General features: G+C 50.5%; 6 protein-coding genes across 6 annotated transcripts; 2 read left to right on the top strand and 4 right to left on the bottom strand.

The window, feature by feature from the left end:
* Positions 1-224: 224 nt before the first annotated feature.
* On the bottom strand, positions 225-3,067 carry GGI43DRAFT_112298 (WASP family protein). The gene is made up of 4 exons (XM_083198934.1): positions 2,833-3,067; positions 2,707-2,772; positions 1,123-2,556; positions 225-1,017 (listed from the first exon to the last, which is right to left on the bottom strand). The coding sequence occupies exons 1-4, from the start codon at positions 2,914-2,916 to the stop codon at positions 673-675; spliced, it is 1,929 nt and encodes a 642-aa protein (XP_083058230.1). The 5' UTR covers positions 2,917-3,067; the 3' UTR covers positions 225-672.
* Positions 3,068-3,920: 853 nt separating this feature from the next.
* GGI43DRAFT_112189 (uncharacterized protein) lies at positions 3,921-4,903 on the bottom strand. The gene is made up of 2 exons (XM_083198933.1): positions 4,236-4,903; positions 3,921-4,172 (listed from the first exon to the last, which is right to left on the bottom strand). The coding sequence occupies exons 1-2, from the start codon at positions 4,371-4,373 to the stop codon at positions 4,008-4,010; spliced, it is 303 nt and encodes a 100-aa protein (XP_083058229.1). The 5' UTR covers positions 4,374-4,903; the 3' UTR covers positions 3,921-4,007.
* A 183-nt stretch (positions 4,904-5,086) lies between these two features.
* Positions 5,087-8,010, top strand: GGI43DRAFT_424237 (ssDNA endodeoxyribonuclease RAD1; the record flags this gene model as incomplete). The annotated part of the gene is made up of 2 exons (XM_083208341.1): positions 5,087-5,134; positions 5,200-8,010. The coding sequence occupies 2 exons, from the start codon at positions 5,087-5,089 to the stop codon at positions 8,008-8,010; spliced, it is 2,859 nt and encodes a 952-aa protein (XP_083058228.1).
* Positions 8,011-8,507: 497 nt separating this feature from the next.
* GGI43DRAFT_385852 (uncharacterized protein) lies at positions 8,508-8,784 on the bottom strand (the record flags this gene model as incomplete). The annotated part of the gene is made up of 2 exons (XM_083203716.1): positions 8,508-8,708; positions 8,764-8,784. The coding sequence occupies 2 exons, from the start codon at positions 8,782-8,784 to the stop codon at positions 8,508-8,510; spliced, it is 222 nt and encodes a 73-aa protein (XP_083058227.1).
* Positions 8,785-10,593: 1,809 nt separating this feature from the next.
* On the bottom strand, positions 10,594-12,865 carry GGI43DRAFT_112070 (CorA family magnesium transporter). Its single transcript, XM_083198932.1, has 3 exons — positions 12,171-12,865; positions 11,470-12,098; positions 10,594-11,406 (listed from the first exon to the last, which is right to left on the bottom strand). The coding sequence occupies exons 1-3, from the start codon at positions 12,750-12,752 to the stop codon at positions 11,007-11,009; spliced, it is 1,611 nt and encodes a 536-aa protein (XP_083058226.1). The 5' UTR covers positions 12,753-12,865; the 3' UTR covers positions 10,594-11,006.
* Positions 12,866-13,718: 853 nt separating this feature from the next.
* On the top strand, positions 13,719-14,900 carry GGI43DRAFT_424235 (uncharacterized protein; the record flags this gene model as incomplete). Its single annotated transcript, XM_083208340.1, has 3 exons — positions 13,719-14,123; positions 14,241-14,820; positions 14,860-14,900. The coding sequence occupies 3 exons, from the start codon at positions 13,719-13,721 to the stop codon at positions 14,898-14,900; spliced, it is 1,026 nt and encodes a 341-aa protein (XP_083058225.1).
* Positions 14,901-17,645: the final 2,745 nt, after the last annotated feature.

Here is a 17,645-nt window from a genome sequence, read left to right as displayed (position 1 = left end):
TATAGCAATGACTACTTTATTAAAAACTCATCATTTTGTGTGAATTTTTGTCTATTCTGTGCCACTTTTTTTTTCCAATACATATTTTATGCAATCTTTGATTTTATTTCTCTCCTAGTCCTCTCCTAAATTTTCTCCGCCTCTTCTTAAAAGCAGAGCAACTTCCTCAGCAACGTATCTTTATGCTACAAATAACTTGAAGCAAATCAATCTATCGAGTAATGACATCAAAAAACCCTCCTCCTTAAACAAACAACTCCAGGACTCCTCTGGTGCGGGCTTCCCACTCACTCATCCCATCTCCCTCCTTCAAAAGATAAAACAACAAACCACTCTCGTTCGAACTACTTTCTCTCTTTCTCTGTAGCTTCGGGGTTTTTGGCTATTCCTACTTCGTGGTAGCCGCTAATTGCAAGAATCTCGTCGTTGGAATTTTGAAAAGCCAAATGCCTTGGCATGTAGCCGTTGTGATACCTCGTATAGTTGAGGCACCATGTCTTGGGGACTTCAGTTTCCCTCTTCTCCCCTTACCTCTCCCTTTCCCCGTGAGCAACCACAATAATCATGATGTCTGATAGTGTGGATATCTCTTCATATTCTTCTCCTATGTGTTCAATTCCTTTACCAGTCATCTTCGTCTTCCTCTTCATCATCTACCATGAGAAACAAAAATTAGTACAGTAAGAAATAGTAAATAAATAAAGGGATCTTACCGCTCTTGCTGGCTTTGTCTTTAATCTTCTGCAAGGCTGCTGCCAGAGCATTTGGCACGCCTCCCGGTCCTGCAGGGCTAGCAGCAGCTCCTGCACCTGAACCAGAAGATCCGCCAACAGACGCTCCACTGCGGTCGTTGATCTTGCTCCTGTCCACCTTCTTGAGACCCCCGATACCTCCTGCTCCCCGAATATCTCCCAGCAGAGACGCTCGTCCACCATCTGCCTTGGGAAGAGCAGCTGCAGGAGGTCCAGATGAGTAGCCAGAATCCCGGTTTGGCATCCCCGGCGGCGGAGGAGGAGGGGGGGGGGGGCCTCCTGCGGACGGAAATGGAGGTGGTGGTGGAGGGGGAGGAGCTCCGGCTCCTGGGATCGGAGGGGGACCAGGCGGCGGCGGAGGAGGAGGAGCAGCGCTGGTCGCGGGCATAGGAGGAGGCGGTGGCGGAGGTGCTGGTGGAGCGCTGCCAGCTCCAGGAATCGGCGGAGGACCAGGTGGAGGAGGAGGAGGAGGACTGGCAACTCCCGGTGATGGCAGCGGCGGCGGAGGCGGAACTGCTGGCGGAGCGCTGACCGTGGGCAACGGAGGAGGCAATGACGGAGGCAATGACGGCGCTTTCGGTGATGGCAGAGGTGGAGGCGGAGGAGGAGCTGGAATGCTGTTTGCTACCGGCAGAGGAGGAGGCGGCGGTGCATGGCTTGCCGCTGGTGGAGGTGGAACTGGCCGAGCACTTGGAGGAGGTAAGGGAGGAGCGCTCGCGGTCGGCACCTTTGGAGGCAGAGGAGGAGGGGCGGCGGCAGGAATCGATATGCCGGCATCACTGCCTCGAGGAGGTGGTGGAGGAGGGACCGGTCCGCGACTCGGTGGAGGGGGCGCAACAGTGCGTTGGCCCGTAAAGGGAGGCGGAACGTGGAACTTGTGGTCGTCGGCCTCGAGGGGAGTCTTGGCAGGTCGCGGGGGAGGAGGAGGAACAGATGAAGTAGCCCCAGGTATTATTGATAATACAGACGACTTCTTCCTCTCGGCGGCTTGGTTCGCAAACTTGCCTGCGTCGGCCAGGGGAGGCGGGGCATTGAATCTCGGTCGAGGAGGAGACGGTGCTCTCGGTGGGCTGGCATCTCTGGTGACTTGGCCACCCGATCGCCGAGGGGCTGGAGGCGGAGGAGGCCCTGATCTCTTTACAGAAGGAGAGCTGTTCAGGGCAGCGGCTGCTGCTGCGGCGGCGGCGGGCGGAGGTGGAGGCGGTGCCCTCACGGTTCTTGATTCGTGGCCGTTGGTCGAAGGTGAAGGCAGGGCTGGTGGTGGTGGTGGTGGTGGCGCTGCTTCACTGGCTAGCTTGGCTTGCTCTTCACGGAGGAAGTCGACGATGAACTCTTGATTGTCTTTGATAAAATCATCATTCAAGCCCTTATCTGCAAGATCCTGGCCGAAATGCTCTCGCCAAAGGGGATCGAAGGCGTCCAGCAGGGCAAATTCAGAACCCTTGTTATCGTTCAAGCTAACAGAGGAGCCGGAGTTGTGGGAAAACCCTGACAAGTTGGAAGCTGTAGTGTCTGGCATCATGGATACGGTCGAGTGTCGGTGGAAGATGTTCCCTAGCAAGCTGTGCTTTTGGCCTCCTGAAGCATGGTTGGATCCGCCAAAAGGAGCAGATCTCGTGGCTCGGCTGGCGTTCTTTTCTCGCTCGTCCATTTTCTTTTTGAACTGCCTAGCCTCCTTCTCGTCGACAAAACTGAGCGCGGCGAGGCATTCCTCCAGTTCAAAGGTGTGGAAAAAGGTTCGGTCTTGGTTATAGCTCCACGTATCGAAGATTTCCTGATCCCAGATGACCCCGCGGTTGGATGGCTGTTACAAATATACGAAAAGCTGTTAACACGGTGATTTCTTCTTTTCGATTCTCTCTCTCCATCGATCACTTGCTTCCACAGGCCTTGTTGGCGAGCAAACCAGTAGTAGGGTAAGCCGAGAAAAAGCGGTTCAAGGGGTCACACGTACAGAAATATCTACCAGTTTGAGCCAGTAGGTATTGCCGACCAAATCGTTGGCCAGCACAATGGCGCCCTGCAGTCCCGTGTAGGTCCATTTCGAGCGATTGGGATACGCGACGTAGAGCTTGGCGACGGCAACGGCCTGGATTTTGTTGGACTGCTTGGGCACGAAGCGCTTGACGGTATCCTTGTCGTCGTCGTTGAGGATAGAGGGCATGTTTGCGGCGGTGGAGGCCGCTCACGAGCGGTCGCTGGGGCGAAGGCGAGATGGCGGCGAGTGGTGGCGGGAAGAAGAAAAGGAGAAAAGGGCGATGAAGCAGCGAAGAGCTGTTCACGAGCGTCTGTTGTCGGTTGTCGGTTGGCGGCGTGGAAAGAGGGGGCGCCTAATAGTAGTCGATGGTAGCTGGACTTGACCGTCTCCTCTTTTCGTCCAAAGTTGGCGCCCGCTGTCAAAAGGCAGCAGGATTTAATTCAAGGGCCGCAGCCTCCAGGCAGGCAATGCCCGCGGGCCGAGCAAACGCTAAGGATGGGATGACTGCTTCGTGCAAGGGGGGAATCGAGTCGAACATGCGTCTCCGATGGAGGCATCAAGGGAGAGACTTTTGCAGATGAGAGAGAAGAAGGCGAGAGACAGTGAAGGAAGAGAGGAAGTGCTGGCGTGAGGTTGCGCTTTACGGACAAAGGACCCGGGAATCCGCAGCAAGTTCCACTGGCAGTTTCGGTGCACAGCTCCGCCCCGGGCGTTATGGAATCCGCAGCAGCGCAAATTACACAGTGTTCGTGGCCTGTCGCATCGCTGTAACTTTTGGGCTAGACTGCTGGAAATTAGCGGGGGGGCTGCTATAATAAGCCTAAGGGATCCATGGAGAGCTGTTCCCCTGCCTATTGCTTACTGAAGCTGAATCATTAGCAGAAAGCCGCGCCAGTCTCTGTCGTCATCACGCAGAAAAGGCACGAGACCTTCCAATGGCGACGACGGCGGGTATCGATTCCAGAACCATGGCAGAAGCTATTGGAGTTTAATTTATTTCTTTATTTTCATTTAGTGCTATTTTGTGAAGCAGTATACGATATGGAGCACACCAGTGATTGAATAGGCAGAACTAAGTGGTCCATGCAATGGGTGCCGTCCACTGCACCTCTCCATCACACCCCGCCGTTACATTCTGCTACGAGCATCAGATACTCCATCAAGCAAGTATTATGCAGGCTTTGGAAAGAAATCAATCATTTGTAAAGGCACACGAATTCAGATAGAAAAAAGGTATTGATTAACGGTAAATGCTCTATTTCTGTATATTATTCCCTTTATTTGTTCAGCTCCTCCTTTCTAGCTTGACGCTCCTCCTTGGTGCCCTGCACGGCCGGCATGTTCTGGGCAATCGCTGGACCTGGGTGAGCCTGGTGCGCAGCAAACTTGGGGTCGACGGCGGCGTTGTCCTGGATGGGCTGGATGGAGAATTGCTTCTCGCCCTGTAAAACTGCATGTTAGCGATTCGGTTTGTCAGGAAAAGATGAATGGTGTATACGACGTACCTCCTTCTTCTGCTGGTTGTTGCCGGAATCCATGTTGATATTCTTGGAGATGAGTGTTCTCTTAGTATATGGGTTTATTATACTGCGTGTAGAATAACGTAAATGTGCAATAATAGCTCTGTTACGAAGAATAATCATGCAACTTTTTATTGGAATTAAAGGAAAAGGAAGTAAAAGCTTCGGGCAGCAAACCCGCAAACTATATATACACCTAAGCGGCTTAGCTGAAGCCTGTATGTTGGCTGAGGTTCGTTCGATAACGCGCCGCTTCTAGGCGCTGGTGGCGTTGGGTTAGATTTGGATGACGTTGACTGAAACGTCATGGGGAATGGCACCAGTTTGGAGACCAAGCAAGAAAGCGCTTGGTGTGTAACCGCTGCGCAAGCAAATTCGTAATGTTGATGCGATTCGTTTGGACAGCAGCCATTAATGGTAACATCAGTTAACACAAAGATCATCTTGTGTTATTTCTCCTTAATGCACATGCTTCTTTTAATCTATCTTCTAATACGGCCTTGTAAGTGATGGAGTGATGGCATTACATTGGGCACCAACTATGGTACGTTTTACATACAGTGCTCCTTGTTAAGCCCCAGATTTTAAACGGGTAGACGATTCGAGCCGACTTAAGTGGTCACGTGAGCTAACGGAGCCCCGCCTGGAGCCGCGAGCAGGCTTGCGCTAAGAAACGGTACCCCGTCAATACACCAATCGGCCATACTAAACAGGCTTTCTGCAGGTACCTTGTAACGGAAGCTACCGAGCCCTCTTGATTCGATCTCGATAGCTCTGGGGAAACTTCACGCTCTTTGGACCATGAAGCATCACCACCAACTCTCTTGGCGCCCCGCATGTCGACCAGCAATGCGCCGCAGCCAGTCAAGTTATCTCTGCCTCTGGTTGGTTTATCCTTTTAGCTCTGGTTTCTTCAGCTTTATGGCTAATGCTAATGGAGTGCACATAGGAATACCAGCAGCAGCTGTTCCAGGAGCTTCGAGCCGAAGATGAACTCGTGATTCTGGCCCGCGGGCTGGGCCAGATGCGCCTTGTCACAAATCTACTCCACTCTTACGATGCCGCCGGAAGCAACCTCATTGTCCTCGTCGGCGCAGACGAGCGTGAGAACAACTGGGTTGGCGAAGCACTGGCCGAGCATGCCGCCATCAGCGCATCTCCCAAAGCACGGGGATTGACCGTTGTCAACACCGACTCTCAGACAGTCGGCGCCAGAGAGAAGATGTATGCGAATGGAGGCATATTCAGCATTACGTCTCGTATTCTTGTCGTCGATCTGCTTACGGGACTGTTGAACCCCGAGCTCGTAACCGGGCTTGTTGTCCTTCACGCAGATAGAATCGTTGCCACTTCCCTGGAGGCGTTCATCCTTCGAGTGTACAGACAGAAGAACAAGGTTGGCTTCCTCAAGGCTTTTTCAGACAACCCGGATCCTTTTACGACGGGCTTCTCACCATTGACCACCATGATGAGGAATCTGTTTCTCAAAAAGGCGTCACTCTGGCCGAGATTCCATGTTACCGTGGCACAGTCCCTCGAAGGCAAGAAAAAGGCCGAGGTCATTGAGCTTGAGGTTCCAATGACAGACTCTATGACGGATATTCAGAATGCGATTATGGAATGCGTCGAAGTCAGCATCCACGAGCTCAAAAAAGGCAACTCGGGCCTGGAAATGGACGATTGGAACCTTGATAGCGCTCTGCTAAAGAATTTTGACGTAATTGTCCGTCGCCAGCTCGATCCAAATTGGCATCGTGTCAGTTGGAAGACACGCCAGATTGTCAACGATTTAACCATCCTCCGGGGGCTGCTTAGCAACATCCTCACCTATGATGCCGTATCCTTTCTCCAGCACCTAGATACCATACATGCTGCACATTCCCCTCCTCCTGGGTCGACCCGACAATCCCAATCACCCTGGTTATTCTTAGATGCTGCCCAAACCATATTCGACACAGCTCGGAGGCGTGTTTATTCTGCCAGTCCCAAAAACGTATCGCAGAGCGGCGAAAACATTGATTCACTACGACCCGTTCTCGAGGAACTGCCAAAATGGGGTATTCTGGCAGAAGTCTTGGAAGAAATTGACCGGGATCTGTTTTTTGAGCCAAAAGCCCGAGATGACTCTAATGGAGGCATATTAATTATGTGCTCAAATACAGATACCTGCAGACAGCTTCGTGACTTTCTTCAAACCATGCATGTGAAGCCACGTGTAGCCAAGGATAAACTTCCGGCCGTAGACGATCCCGAATTCGAACGCGAGCGTGCCGAGGAAGCTCGTAGGCCCTCTGCCAACTTCATGATGAGGCGAAGGCTTCGAAACTATCTACGATGGAAACGGCAGTTTGCGCAAGTCAGCGCCACTCTATTCGCCGAGAACCAAAAGGCTCTCAACGGTGCAGCAGACCCCCGACCGGGACACGGCGGCAGCCTTAGAGGAGGCAAGGCACCAGCAAACAAGAGGCGGAGAATGCGAGGCGGAGCTAGCTCACTGGCCATGTACGGACGTACTGATAACGGGAGCATTGCGCAATATTTCGAGCAGCCAGCTGAGGTGGCTGACCTGATGGCGGAAGTCCAGATTACAGAAGAGGAAGCACAGCAGCAGAAAGAAGACATTATCGCCGATCCGCTGGAAGACATGGAAGACTATTATCAGCTGTATGAGATGCAAGACCTGGTTGTTGTACACGCCTACGACGGGGATCAGGATGAGCATGTGTTGGAAGAGGTCAAGCCGCGATACATTATCATGTACGAGCCGGACGCCTCCTTCATTCGTCGGGTGGAAGTATACCGTTCGTCTCACAATGACCGCAATGTCCGAGTTTACTTTTTGTACTACGGGGGCTCGGTCGAAGAACAGCGCTATCTATCTTCCGTAAGACGGGAGAAGGATGCCTTCACCAAGTTAATCAAAGAGCGAGCGAGCATGTCGTTGGTCATGACAGCCGACCCGCACGGCATAGAAGACCCGGAGGAAGCCTTTCTGCGTACTGTGAACACCCGCATCGCCGGAGGCGGTAAGCTGGCGGCGACCGCCGAGCCACCGCGGGTCGTCGTCGACGTGCGAGAATTTAGGTCCTCGCTGCCGTCGCTGCTGCACGGACGCTCCATGGTAGTAGTGCCATGCATGCTGACAGTGGGCGATTACATTTTGTCACCCAATATTTGCGTAGAGCGGAAATCCATCAGCGATCTGATCTCGTCATTCAAAGACGGCAGACTGTATAGTCAGGCAGAGACCATGTTCCAGCACTACAAGAATCCCATGCTGCTGATTGAATTCGATCAGAACAAGTCATTCACCCTAGAACCCTTTGCCGACCTTTCGGGTAGTCTCAATAGCGTGGCCCCGACCAATGTCTCGTCAGATCTCCAGTCTAAACTGGTGTTGCTGACGTTGGCGTTCCCCAAGCTGCGCATTATCTGGTCATCCTCACCGTACGAAACAGCCGAGATATTTGCCTCTCTGAAAACTCTGGAGCACGAACCTGATCCAATCGCGGCAGTGCAGGCAGGCCTGGACAAGGACTCCAAGGTGGAAGACCAGGTTTTCAACCAAGAGCCGCAGGAAATGCTGTCCATTGTACCGGGCGTGACGCCACAAAACATCAAGGGCCTAGTGTTAGATACGGAAAACATACGAGAGGTGGCCAACATGGCGCCGAAGGAGCTGGAGCCGATTGTGGGCAGGGCATCGGCCACCAAAATTCACGGCTTCTTTAACCGGAATTTGATGGAGGAAGATGACTAATTTCTCTCTACTATTGACAATATCTAAAGACGCCATATTATGATGAGATTCACATGAGATAAGCAAGGAGAGAGAAATGCCATTGATAGCATGAATTTATTCAGAATTAAAACCAAAGCTAATATGTAATAATACATGCAGTAAACAAAAGACAAAAAAAAGAGGATATACCGCTTAGGTAGCGACTTGGAGGTCAAGGTATCTCAAGAGTCCAAACAATAAGACAATAATCGTACAGCATAAAGAAAATTGGTTGGTTTTCGTATTCCCATTTCGCAGGCGAAAACAAGAGACCTCTCTACTTTTTTGCTGCTCGTGAGAAATATGTGGTAGTGCGTCCTTGTTTCATTCCGTTCATGGTCGTTACTCATAACCCGCTCGAGGTGAAAGTGAAAAAGGCCCTTTCCAAGAATCAAGCCGGAAAGAAACAACAACATCGTCAGCTGCTCGTATCTTCGGCTTCTTTATTTTTCTCTTTTTTACTTGTTTTTGTTTTTTTATACTGTGCTCCTCATTCTGGAGCCTCGCATTCCTCTATGCCTGTACCGCCTGTTGCCACCAGAGCGACCACATGTCAGGCAGGAGATGATGATGCCGAAGAAGGCGACAATGCCGTTAATGATCGCGGTGAGCATGTTGCCGATGCCGCTGATGATGGCCATGATGACGGAGCCAATGGTCCGGAAGATGGCTTCGAACTGTTGGGGTTGTTAGAATTTGGTTTTTTCCTCAATATAGATGGGGGATACATACGCAAGATACGACGGCACCCATGATGAATGATTTTGTGGTATATGTGGTATAGAGAGTGGTGTAGTGTTTTTTTAGTAGAGTAGGTTGATTCTCGTTGTCAAGATCAAAGGCAGTGATAGTAGTAGTCTCGTTGTATTTCAAGAGGAATTCTCGTTTGTAGAAGGAATGGTCATAGAGAAAGAAAGAAAGGAAGGATAGCAGGAGGTGGCGACCTCCCTTCTCTTATACACAAAAGAGCCCCAAATCGAAAAGACACTTTAATCCCTGTTAGCCAGCTTCTTCCGGACATGGTCCTTTCTCGCCTCACGCAACACATACAAAACTAAACTAACGCGCGGTATGCATGTCTGGTCTGGTCCGTGTAATGTATACATCCCACACCAAGGAAAAGGGGACTAACTTGTATGTATTACACGATATAATACCCGTTCTTCCAAGAAAAGGCCAAGTACACGCTGTATACACGCCACATACTCGAGGTACCTAAAGCTGCCCACACCATCCAGACTACTATACAAATCCACACTCCAAAAACTCACTCACATACTGTACAAGCACATGAACACACGCACAGAGAGTTCCTTGACGGCATATCCAGCTGCAGCTCCCGCCGTTCACCGGTTTCTCATCCACTGCATCCACCCACACCAGAGCAAGGGGGGCGCGCGCTTCATAGTCTAGATTGCATCTTGGGTGAACAAGGCAGGCAAAGATTGGCGGCAAGATGCGCGTATCCAGCGTCATCATTGCTTGTTCTTACCATCGTGTGACGCTAAAAAGGATTATATTGTATAGGAAAGCCCCGAAAGCAGCAATTTGGCAGAAGCTTCCCTCTAGGTACGGCACCAAAGAAGGCCATCCCATGACGTCAATATGATTTTTGCATGTCACCCTTAATCAAAGCATCTTGCCGTCGAAATCGTCATATCGTCACCCTTACCACCACGGGTTCCCTCCCTAAAGTGCCAATTTCACCATCTTCCAATTCTTTGCCCTTCTCGGTGCTTCTGCTCCGCCATACCAGACATGCATGCATGCAGTGCATCCATTCTTCTCACCTCTTCTTTTGTTTTGTTGCGGTAAGGCTGTTCTGCTCCCTATCCGTTAGCTTCACGGCAGCCAAGAGTGGGCCCCCCCTTGACGTATGCATGCATCAACCCTGGTCCCTGGGAATCTTGATTTTTGGAAGTCTTTACTGGGTACCTCCGTGCTCGTTGGGATTCACCTCTGGAAGCATGTTCATAGGCCCCATGCCATGTTTGGGTGACTTGTGCCAATTTGATTATCATTTTTCATCAATTTAATTTATTGTGTATGAGGCTGTAGCCGATCTTTGTCCTTCATCTAGATTCCTCGTGTTTCCCGTGCCTTGGATCTGGGTTACCCAAAACAGAATTGCTCGTGACGTCAACCAATCCAAAGCCACTCCGTATCAAGACGCCTTTTCCACTGTTTTAGGTTGCTTCACTCTCAGCCTATAGCTAGCTGTGTCAATATCACATCACATGTCTTTTGTCATATTCCAACTTCCCACTCTCCCAGCATCTGCAATGTCGGTCACCGTCTCTCAGGCACATAATACTACTCACCACTGGTAAAATACTACTGGGCCACTCACTGCATGCATGCCTGCTCACCGTTCTTCTGTGCCTTGCGCGCCCAGGACCACCAGCGCATACCGCCACGATTGGCCGATGCCCAGCGGGTTGCCTGATGCTCGCAGAGGCGGTGTCGTATTAAATGAAGTGCATTTGCCGGCAATTCGTCCCTCCTAGAAGTGTTTTGGGCGGTGTGAGCGCGTGCTGTACCGCAACTTTTATATGCTTGCTATATGCTGTATGCGATGCTTGCTGCATGCATCTGTCTATCGTACATGGGGTGGCATCCAATCCTTTTGTAATATTACAAGTGTGCAGTAGTAATGCCAGCTCCGCCGATTCCAAAATCCGACTCAGAGGATGATATACCCGCCCGGTAACTCCATCACTATCCGGAGGCCACCATTCTTGTCTTTCTTCGTAGTAGTATTTGGTATGTGCCAGCAGAAATAATAAATAAAACAAGAGGCGGAAGGGAGAGAAGCTAAAAGAAAAATAAACTAATTCGTACACGTAAATTCATTCATAACCCCCTGCAACGCCATCTATATGCCATAGTTGTGGGAGATACTCCGTATAATAAGGGGGGATGAGTTAGTAAACAATTACAGTCGTCTTTTATATATGTATCCAGGAGAGAATCTCTCATCGTGAGAACCACGATTTCTTCCTGTTATTGAGGGCCTTTTGCATGTGCGCCCGCAGCAGCAGCTCTCTGTTCCTCGAGTCCAGGATGCCAAGTGCAGCTCCGTCGTCGTAGTATGGTTGGCCCCGCGACAGCCGCGGCCGCTCGCCGCCTATCATCTTAATGCGCTGGATCTTACGCAGCCTAACCAGTCCGTACCAGCAGACTACGAGGGAAAAGACGGTCGACACGGCCGTAACCGCACCAAAACCCCAGTTCGTCTCTTCGATAAAGTTCTCTAGGTTGGCGCCGTAAAGCCCAGCAATAAATGTGCCCATTGCCAGTCCCAGTGTTCCGATGCTGAATTTGAGCTCCAGAAGCATGAGAGCGTTTCGATTGGCATCAAGAATAGCTCGGGAACTGTCATGCGGAGATTAGAATAAACAGCAAAAAAGATGAGGGTGAGGAATCAGTCAAACTCACAGATCCTCTGTATTCCGGATACCAGACACCAAATTGCTGGCCTCTTGTACGATTTCATCTGCAAGCTTATGGTATGACTCAAGCAGCATCTCAACTTCCGTATGGTCGTCGGTGCTTCTGTACAAGTCATGTACCTTTTCTGTCAAGTACATGGCCGCCAAGTCATCGTCCGCCTCTAACAGCTCTTCAATGGCGTCCCGCACCAGCTTGGCCTTTTGTTCAAACGTACTAACTCGCTTGGACAAGATTAAAAGCTGACGCAGTTTTTGCCGGTCAATGTCGTCTTCGAGCTCGCTGAGAACGCGCATAACCGGCTCTCGCACAGATTCAAAGTCCGCTTCCAGCTCAGACGTAACCGATGTCAGCACAGCTTCGAGAGCTCGGAACTCGTAGGGTAGCCCCGCCACACCAGGCGGGGGTTTCTGCTGCAGCTTGCCCTGGAGGTCATACATAAACGCAGACTGCGGGTAAGACGTCTTGGAACCGTAGACGTCAAAGAGTAGCACGCGGTCACGCTTGATGAGGACCCTCAGATGTAGTAGATTCAGCAGGATAGCTGACGGGCGAACGAGGATGTGGGGGAGGTTGGACGAGTCGATTTTGCGCAAATCGCGAGGCAGTAAACCATACTGTTGAGATTATAACATGGTTAACACAGCACAACACTTTAAGAACCGGAATCTCTCTTTGAGAGGCCATACCTTTGCAATCAGCTCCGTTTTTTTAAATTCTCCATCCATCAGAATCACCTTGCCGTTCTCGTCGACCTCCGTACATCGCAGTCGTGGCTCCAGCGCTGCCTTGGCAGACAGGATTCGCCGATTGTTGAACATGGATGACCCATGGTCCGTATCATCGCGCGAAGGCAAATCATCTGGTTTCAGAGATTTGGCACCTTTCCGCGCTCCAATACCCCATAGCCTCTCCTGCCATGTTGGACCCGCATTCGCATCGGTTGCCTTCTGGTGCACAGGCGTCGAGGTATAAAACGATTCCCTTTTCAGCGTTCTTGCGCAGGCTCTTCGCACCGTTCTCCCAATCTGTAGCTGTCCCAGGCTGAAAATCGACGACTCAAGCTGTGTATAGAGGACCGGCTCGCTGGAACTGGCGCCGAGGTCGGTCGAATGCGCTCTCAAGGCTCGCTGGCCGGAGGCTCCGTTCGTCGCTCGGCTTCGACACACATGGCCGCAGTTGTAGTTGAAGAATGCGACTTCAGACTGCGAGCGCAAGAATCGCAAGAGGCTTCGCGACGGTACTGGCGATCGCAATGCCGCAGATTGCATCGCTATAGAGTGGCGCGGCGATAAAATATCTTCAACATAGACGCAGTTGGACGGCCTGTCGATTCCGAGCCCGCGATAGCCGATATGAATGCGAAACAGCACCACTGCCTCTATTGGCTTAGTAGCAGAACGGATCTCTCTCGTTAATGAATGTCGCAAATAATAAAACAACCCTGGTGATGTCTGCCGGGTATTTTTCTTCAGCTCGTTTACACGGCACGTATTATTTAGTTCGCCGCCTCAAAATTTACCTCGCTATCGCAATCGGGAGCGCACGGACCACCTGCCTTCCTGCCCGGGTTCCTGCCAGCGCATCTGGAGGGAAAACACGGCAAGAACGCCTCAAGTGATAAAGTACAGGAATACTGGGGTACCTCGTACCTGTATAAAGAACAATTCGATTTGTGCAACGAAAACCTTAATACTCCAACTCCAATTCCAATGTCAACTTTGAATTTCTTCATCTTCATCTTCTATATCAACCGCGTCGATTCCCACTCTTTTGCTCTCCCATATCCATCTACATCGCTGTTGCTAGTGCTTCGATGACTGACCTAATGGGGCTAAGGTTTAGAATTTCAGCGGCCTGGGTGGCTTGCAAAGCACCGTCGACTGTCCCAAGCATTTCTTGTTCCGCCGCCCAATTCTTCCTGGTGCAGCGTCCCCCAGCAATTCTGCACAATTCAATTCCCGGCCTAGCAACCACCATCCTTCGGCTGAAGTCTATTCACCGCTGTCTTGGCCTCGACTTTACCGCAACAAGACAAGAAGCTGTCGGTAGTCGAGCCGCGGGCAGGCTGTCCCCACCATAAATTACCTGCCGTCCGCCCCCCATAAGAGGATCTCCATACCGTCCTTCCAGCGGTCCCATCCGTTGCTGGAATTTCATATCAGACGGTGATTCTTACAAATATATACGATTGTGCAGCAGCCGTCATCTCTCTTCCCAGTCTCCGTGGACGCTTGATGGAACTTACCAAAATCCACGTCAAGGGCAAACGCAAGACGCCTGCCACGAGCCGTCCTCAGGCGCTATGCGAGCAGCCGCCGCTCAAGGCCCCAAGGACTAGAAAGTCATTGTTCTCCGTCATGGCTACTCGAAAGATACGCCATCGGAATACCCTGGACTCTCTCCCGGCCGAGATTCTCGAAAACATCCTCCTGTACAGCGCCAATCTCGCTCTGCCCCGCGTCAGCAACTTCATTGGCGCGAAGCTATCCGGACGGGCCACTCTGCTGCGTCTCTTCATCCTGGCTTTTCATGAGACCTGGGAACAGTGGTTCGGCATTCCCACAAACCCTACGATTGTTCATGGACCTTGGTTGGAAAACCCCCAGCATGTTCCTTGTCGCGGAGACCCTAAATTTCAGGTTCGTCTTGTCCTTTCCTTCCGAGACTGAAGTAGCGGACGCAGTTCCAGCATGTATACTGCAAGATAGCTCGGTCACAGACGCGCCAGTGCTAATCTAGCCATGCATATTATATAGTCTCAAGTGCTTGATCAGCCTTGGATCAGCATTGATTTAATATTGCAAGCCCAGCAAACTTGGGCTGACAATCATGGGCGGGGATGTCATTATCAACATGGTACCTTTTGGATCGATGATTCTCAACAAGCTGGCCACGATTATGACGGGGGTTTCTCTCACTTTAATGCGCGGGAATGTTTCGAGGCCGACTATCAGCAGGCTCTGAAATGGCCCGCATTTGCAGCCCGAGGCATTCACTGGTTCTCACAGGATATTCATCCCTTGACACGTATCCCTTCTAAACTCATCGCCGGCCCGTGGGACGACGAGATGCAGCGCCAGCTATTTTGGCTTTGCCGTGGAGGCTACATGACCTGTGGTAAACTCCTCATCGAGCCTCCCTGGGAAGTCAAGATTGATCTGATCCGCAATTCCATTCTTAATGCTGAAGTGCCCAACATGTTAGCCATCAACTGCCTCTATCGCACTTGGGTCTTTGATGGCCTACCTACAGAAGTAATAAGGGATGAGATCGTTAGACTCGAACGTCGAATTCTTTGGGGCGGCGACCCACTCGAAACACGAGAGTTGCTACGGCGTATTCGAAGCGCTTTCTTCCTCTCATTGCACGTCCCAGATTCCAGATCAAGCTCCATAGTCAGGCGGGCCGACATCTAGCTATCTTCTTCCTGCACCTCCCTTCGTCTCCTCCATCCTCTCTTCCCTCTTTTCCTCATAATCCTCCACTCCTCTTTCTCAAATGTCAATACTGTCAAGAAGTCTAACATTTGTTAAAACATACGCCAGCAGGGCACCACTGCGGGCTGTACACGTATGATGTCAAACTTCACGAAAACATGACAATGTTCCAAAGAGCGGGCATATCAATGGTTTTCCCACTGCTCACCTCTCAAGGCCAATCAGCACTTCCCCTTCCTGCATACAGCCAAGGTTAGAAGGGCGGGGTGGCCGGTATATCTCGGCCAAGTGTAAAGGCTGTATCATATCCGACAACTAGCAGCTGTCACTTTAGCCGGTGCTACACATTTGGGGTATTCAAACCAAACCTATGGTCAGGTGAACACAAGAGGTGGTTACACAACATCTCCTCAAGTCAAAAACGGATAAAGCAACCTCCAACGCACTTCAAATCTGCGCAATGCGAGCAAGCCTGCCGTGAACAAACCGATTCCTCGGCCAAGGTCCAGACGCATTCCCGTCAAACACAGATTCTAATACACCCACGTTGGAATCGAGCTCTTCACTGTCCTATGATTTTGTCTAGCCAAAAGCCGTACGGAGCACGGAACTTAAATCTCATCGCTGCACTACCTTGCCAAACAACCACTGGCAACGCTGCTGCCACGCCTCAGTTGGACCTCCGCCGAGCTCCTCTACCATCACTCATCTGCCCAAAATGCTTCGCCCCATAGTCCTGTGAGGCAATACCTTGACAGAGAGCGCCCGGCTAGCGTCCCGAGCCATGTTCCCCCGGCACTATCCAACTCGATTTGACGCAACGTGTGCCCCGACCCTCCAGTGAGCTGGACACGAACAGATGAAATGTTACAGCTTTGATCAGCTATGGTTGGTCCACGTCCGTCATTCCCTGGAGGGAATTATGCAACAGCCTGCATCTGCAGGACTACTTCAGCCACATAAAAAAATGGAAGAAAAAAGAGAAAAAAGAAAAAATATCGAGTGCCACGAGAGGAATAGAATGGAGGAAATCTCATTTCGGCCTTGTTAGAGTCAGGGAATTGCTATCAAGCATCCCAGGCCGGGCTACTCAGTAATAATGAGCATGTGAAAGGATCAAGTATGTCTTTCTTACGCCATGTGTACTACTTTCTTTTCTTTTGATAATAAGTAGCGGTCATTATATGTTATATACCAAGGTCTATCTAATACAGATTATGTTATCACATTCTCACCTTTACTCATATTGGACTGAGCCGAAGGAGCCGTTGAGACGCGACAGGATACCGGCCATTTATATAGCAACGCGTATAAGCAGCCTGGCATCGTGTACGATATTCATCGAAATATCACAAGTACAACTCCACCCACGCACGAGTCGCGACACCAGCTCTTGATACGCGACAGCCCCCTCGTCCATATCATATTCACGCCCTTCGCGTCATTTTGCCGGCCCAACCCCCTACTACATGACTTCTCGCCGTGAACGAGGCCCGTGATATCTTACCCACTATCAGGCTCTCATTCTCGCGCAGGATCACGCCAGCCAGCCACAAGATATGATGACTCCACCGTGAACAGAAAGGCCTCTTCGGCGAGATGGATCGGGTAGCCCATAAGACGTTCCGACTAAGCATAATACCCAGAGTTCAGGACTACTCACAAGCCACACACAATATCCCAATACAAAATAAACCGGAGCAAACCGCCAACCCTCCCTCATTCGCCACCGCTTACCCAATCAGGCAAGCTCCCGGCCTCAAACCAAAAAGTATTGTAAGAGAAGGGCAAGCGAAATTTTTTTTTAGCAACCACCCCCCCATGTTTATTTTTCCTGGGGGGTCTCCCATCATGACTCACTCGGTGGGCTGCCGCTTAGAGTCCTTTTTTTCACGCAACGCAACGCCAACGCAACGCAAGCTCACAGTACAACGCGGCGCAGGCGCACGCCAGAAGGATGAACCGAAGTTAGGTTTGTTTTTATTAAATCTCGCACACAAAAAATAGAGTAATTATTGGCCTGGCCCTGAATCTTTGTGTGTACATTGTGTATAAGCGAAGAAGTTATTACACACCCCTTGTGAAATCTACTCCTTACTCGTCAGATGTGGCTGATAAGAGTCTTGGGTACCAATCAAGTAATACTTACTCGCAGAGGCAGGCTAAATAGAGGCTTTAAAGCTGTAAATGGGAATTTTGGTGGTTTAGTACCATAGTAGTCCATGTTAGTCAATTCGGTAGTGGTTTATTGTATACTTTGTAGGAATGTCACTTTCCAGCTTGCCTACTGAATCATGTGTCACGAATGGAGAAGAAGGGACAATCAATAGTCTCTGCTCATGATGTTGTTCAATTCTCCTCATTCGCTTTATCCCCATCCATGTTCTTTCGAAACAGGATTGGATCCAAAGCGAACGAGGTTTCAGCTTCTGCCTAGAGCAAATAGAAAAAAAAAAGAAAAAAAAAAAGGTTGGAAAGTTAACAAATAAAAAAAGCAAAACATCAACTGCTGCCTCTCTCTTCTTCTTCTACTAGTCGTACATGCAACAGCTTCTCCTCTCCTCTCCATAGCCACCCCCTAAATCAACCATCATCCCCTGAAATTGCTCTCTTCCACACTATACAGGATATCTTTCATCACCATTCGTTGTATACCATCCATGTGTAAATTTCCCTTTGTTCCTGGACGAGGAAACAGTAAAAAAAAGATTAAACGCACTTTTT

Source organism: Trichoderma evansii (assembly GCF_050947405.1).
Source record: "Trichoderma evansii strain SZMC 28006 chromosome Unknown GGI43scaffold_17, whole genome shotgun sequence".
NCBI classification, from domain to species: Eukaryota; Fungi; Ascomycota; class Sordariomycetes; order Hypocreales; family Hypocreaceae; genus Trichoderma; species Trichoderma evansii.
Note: the sequence above shows the minus strand (reverse complement) of the source record. Positions and strands in the feature narration are given on the sequence as shown.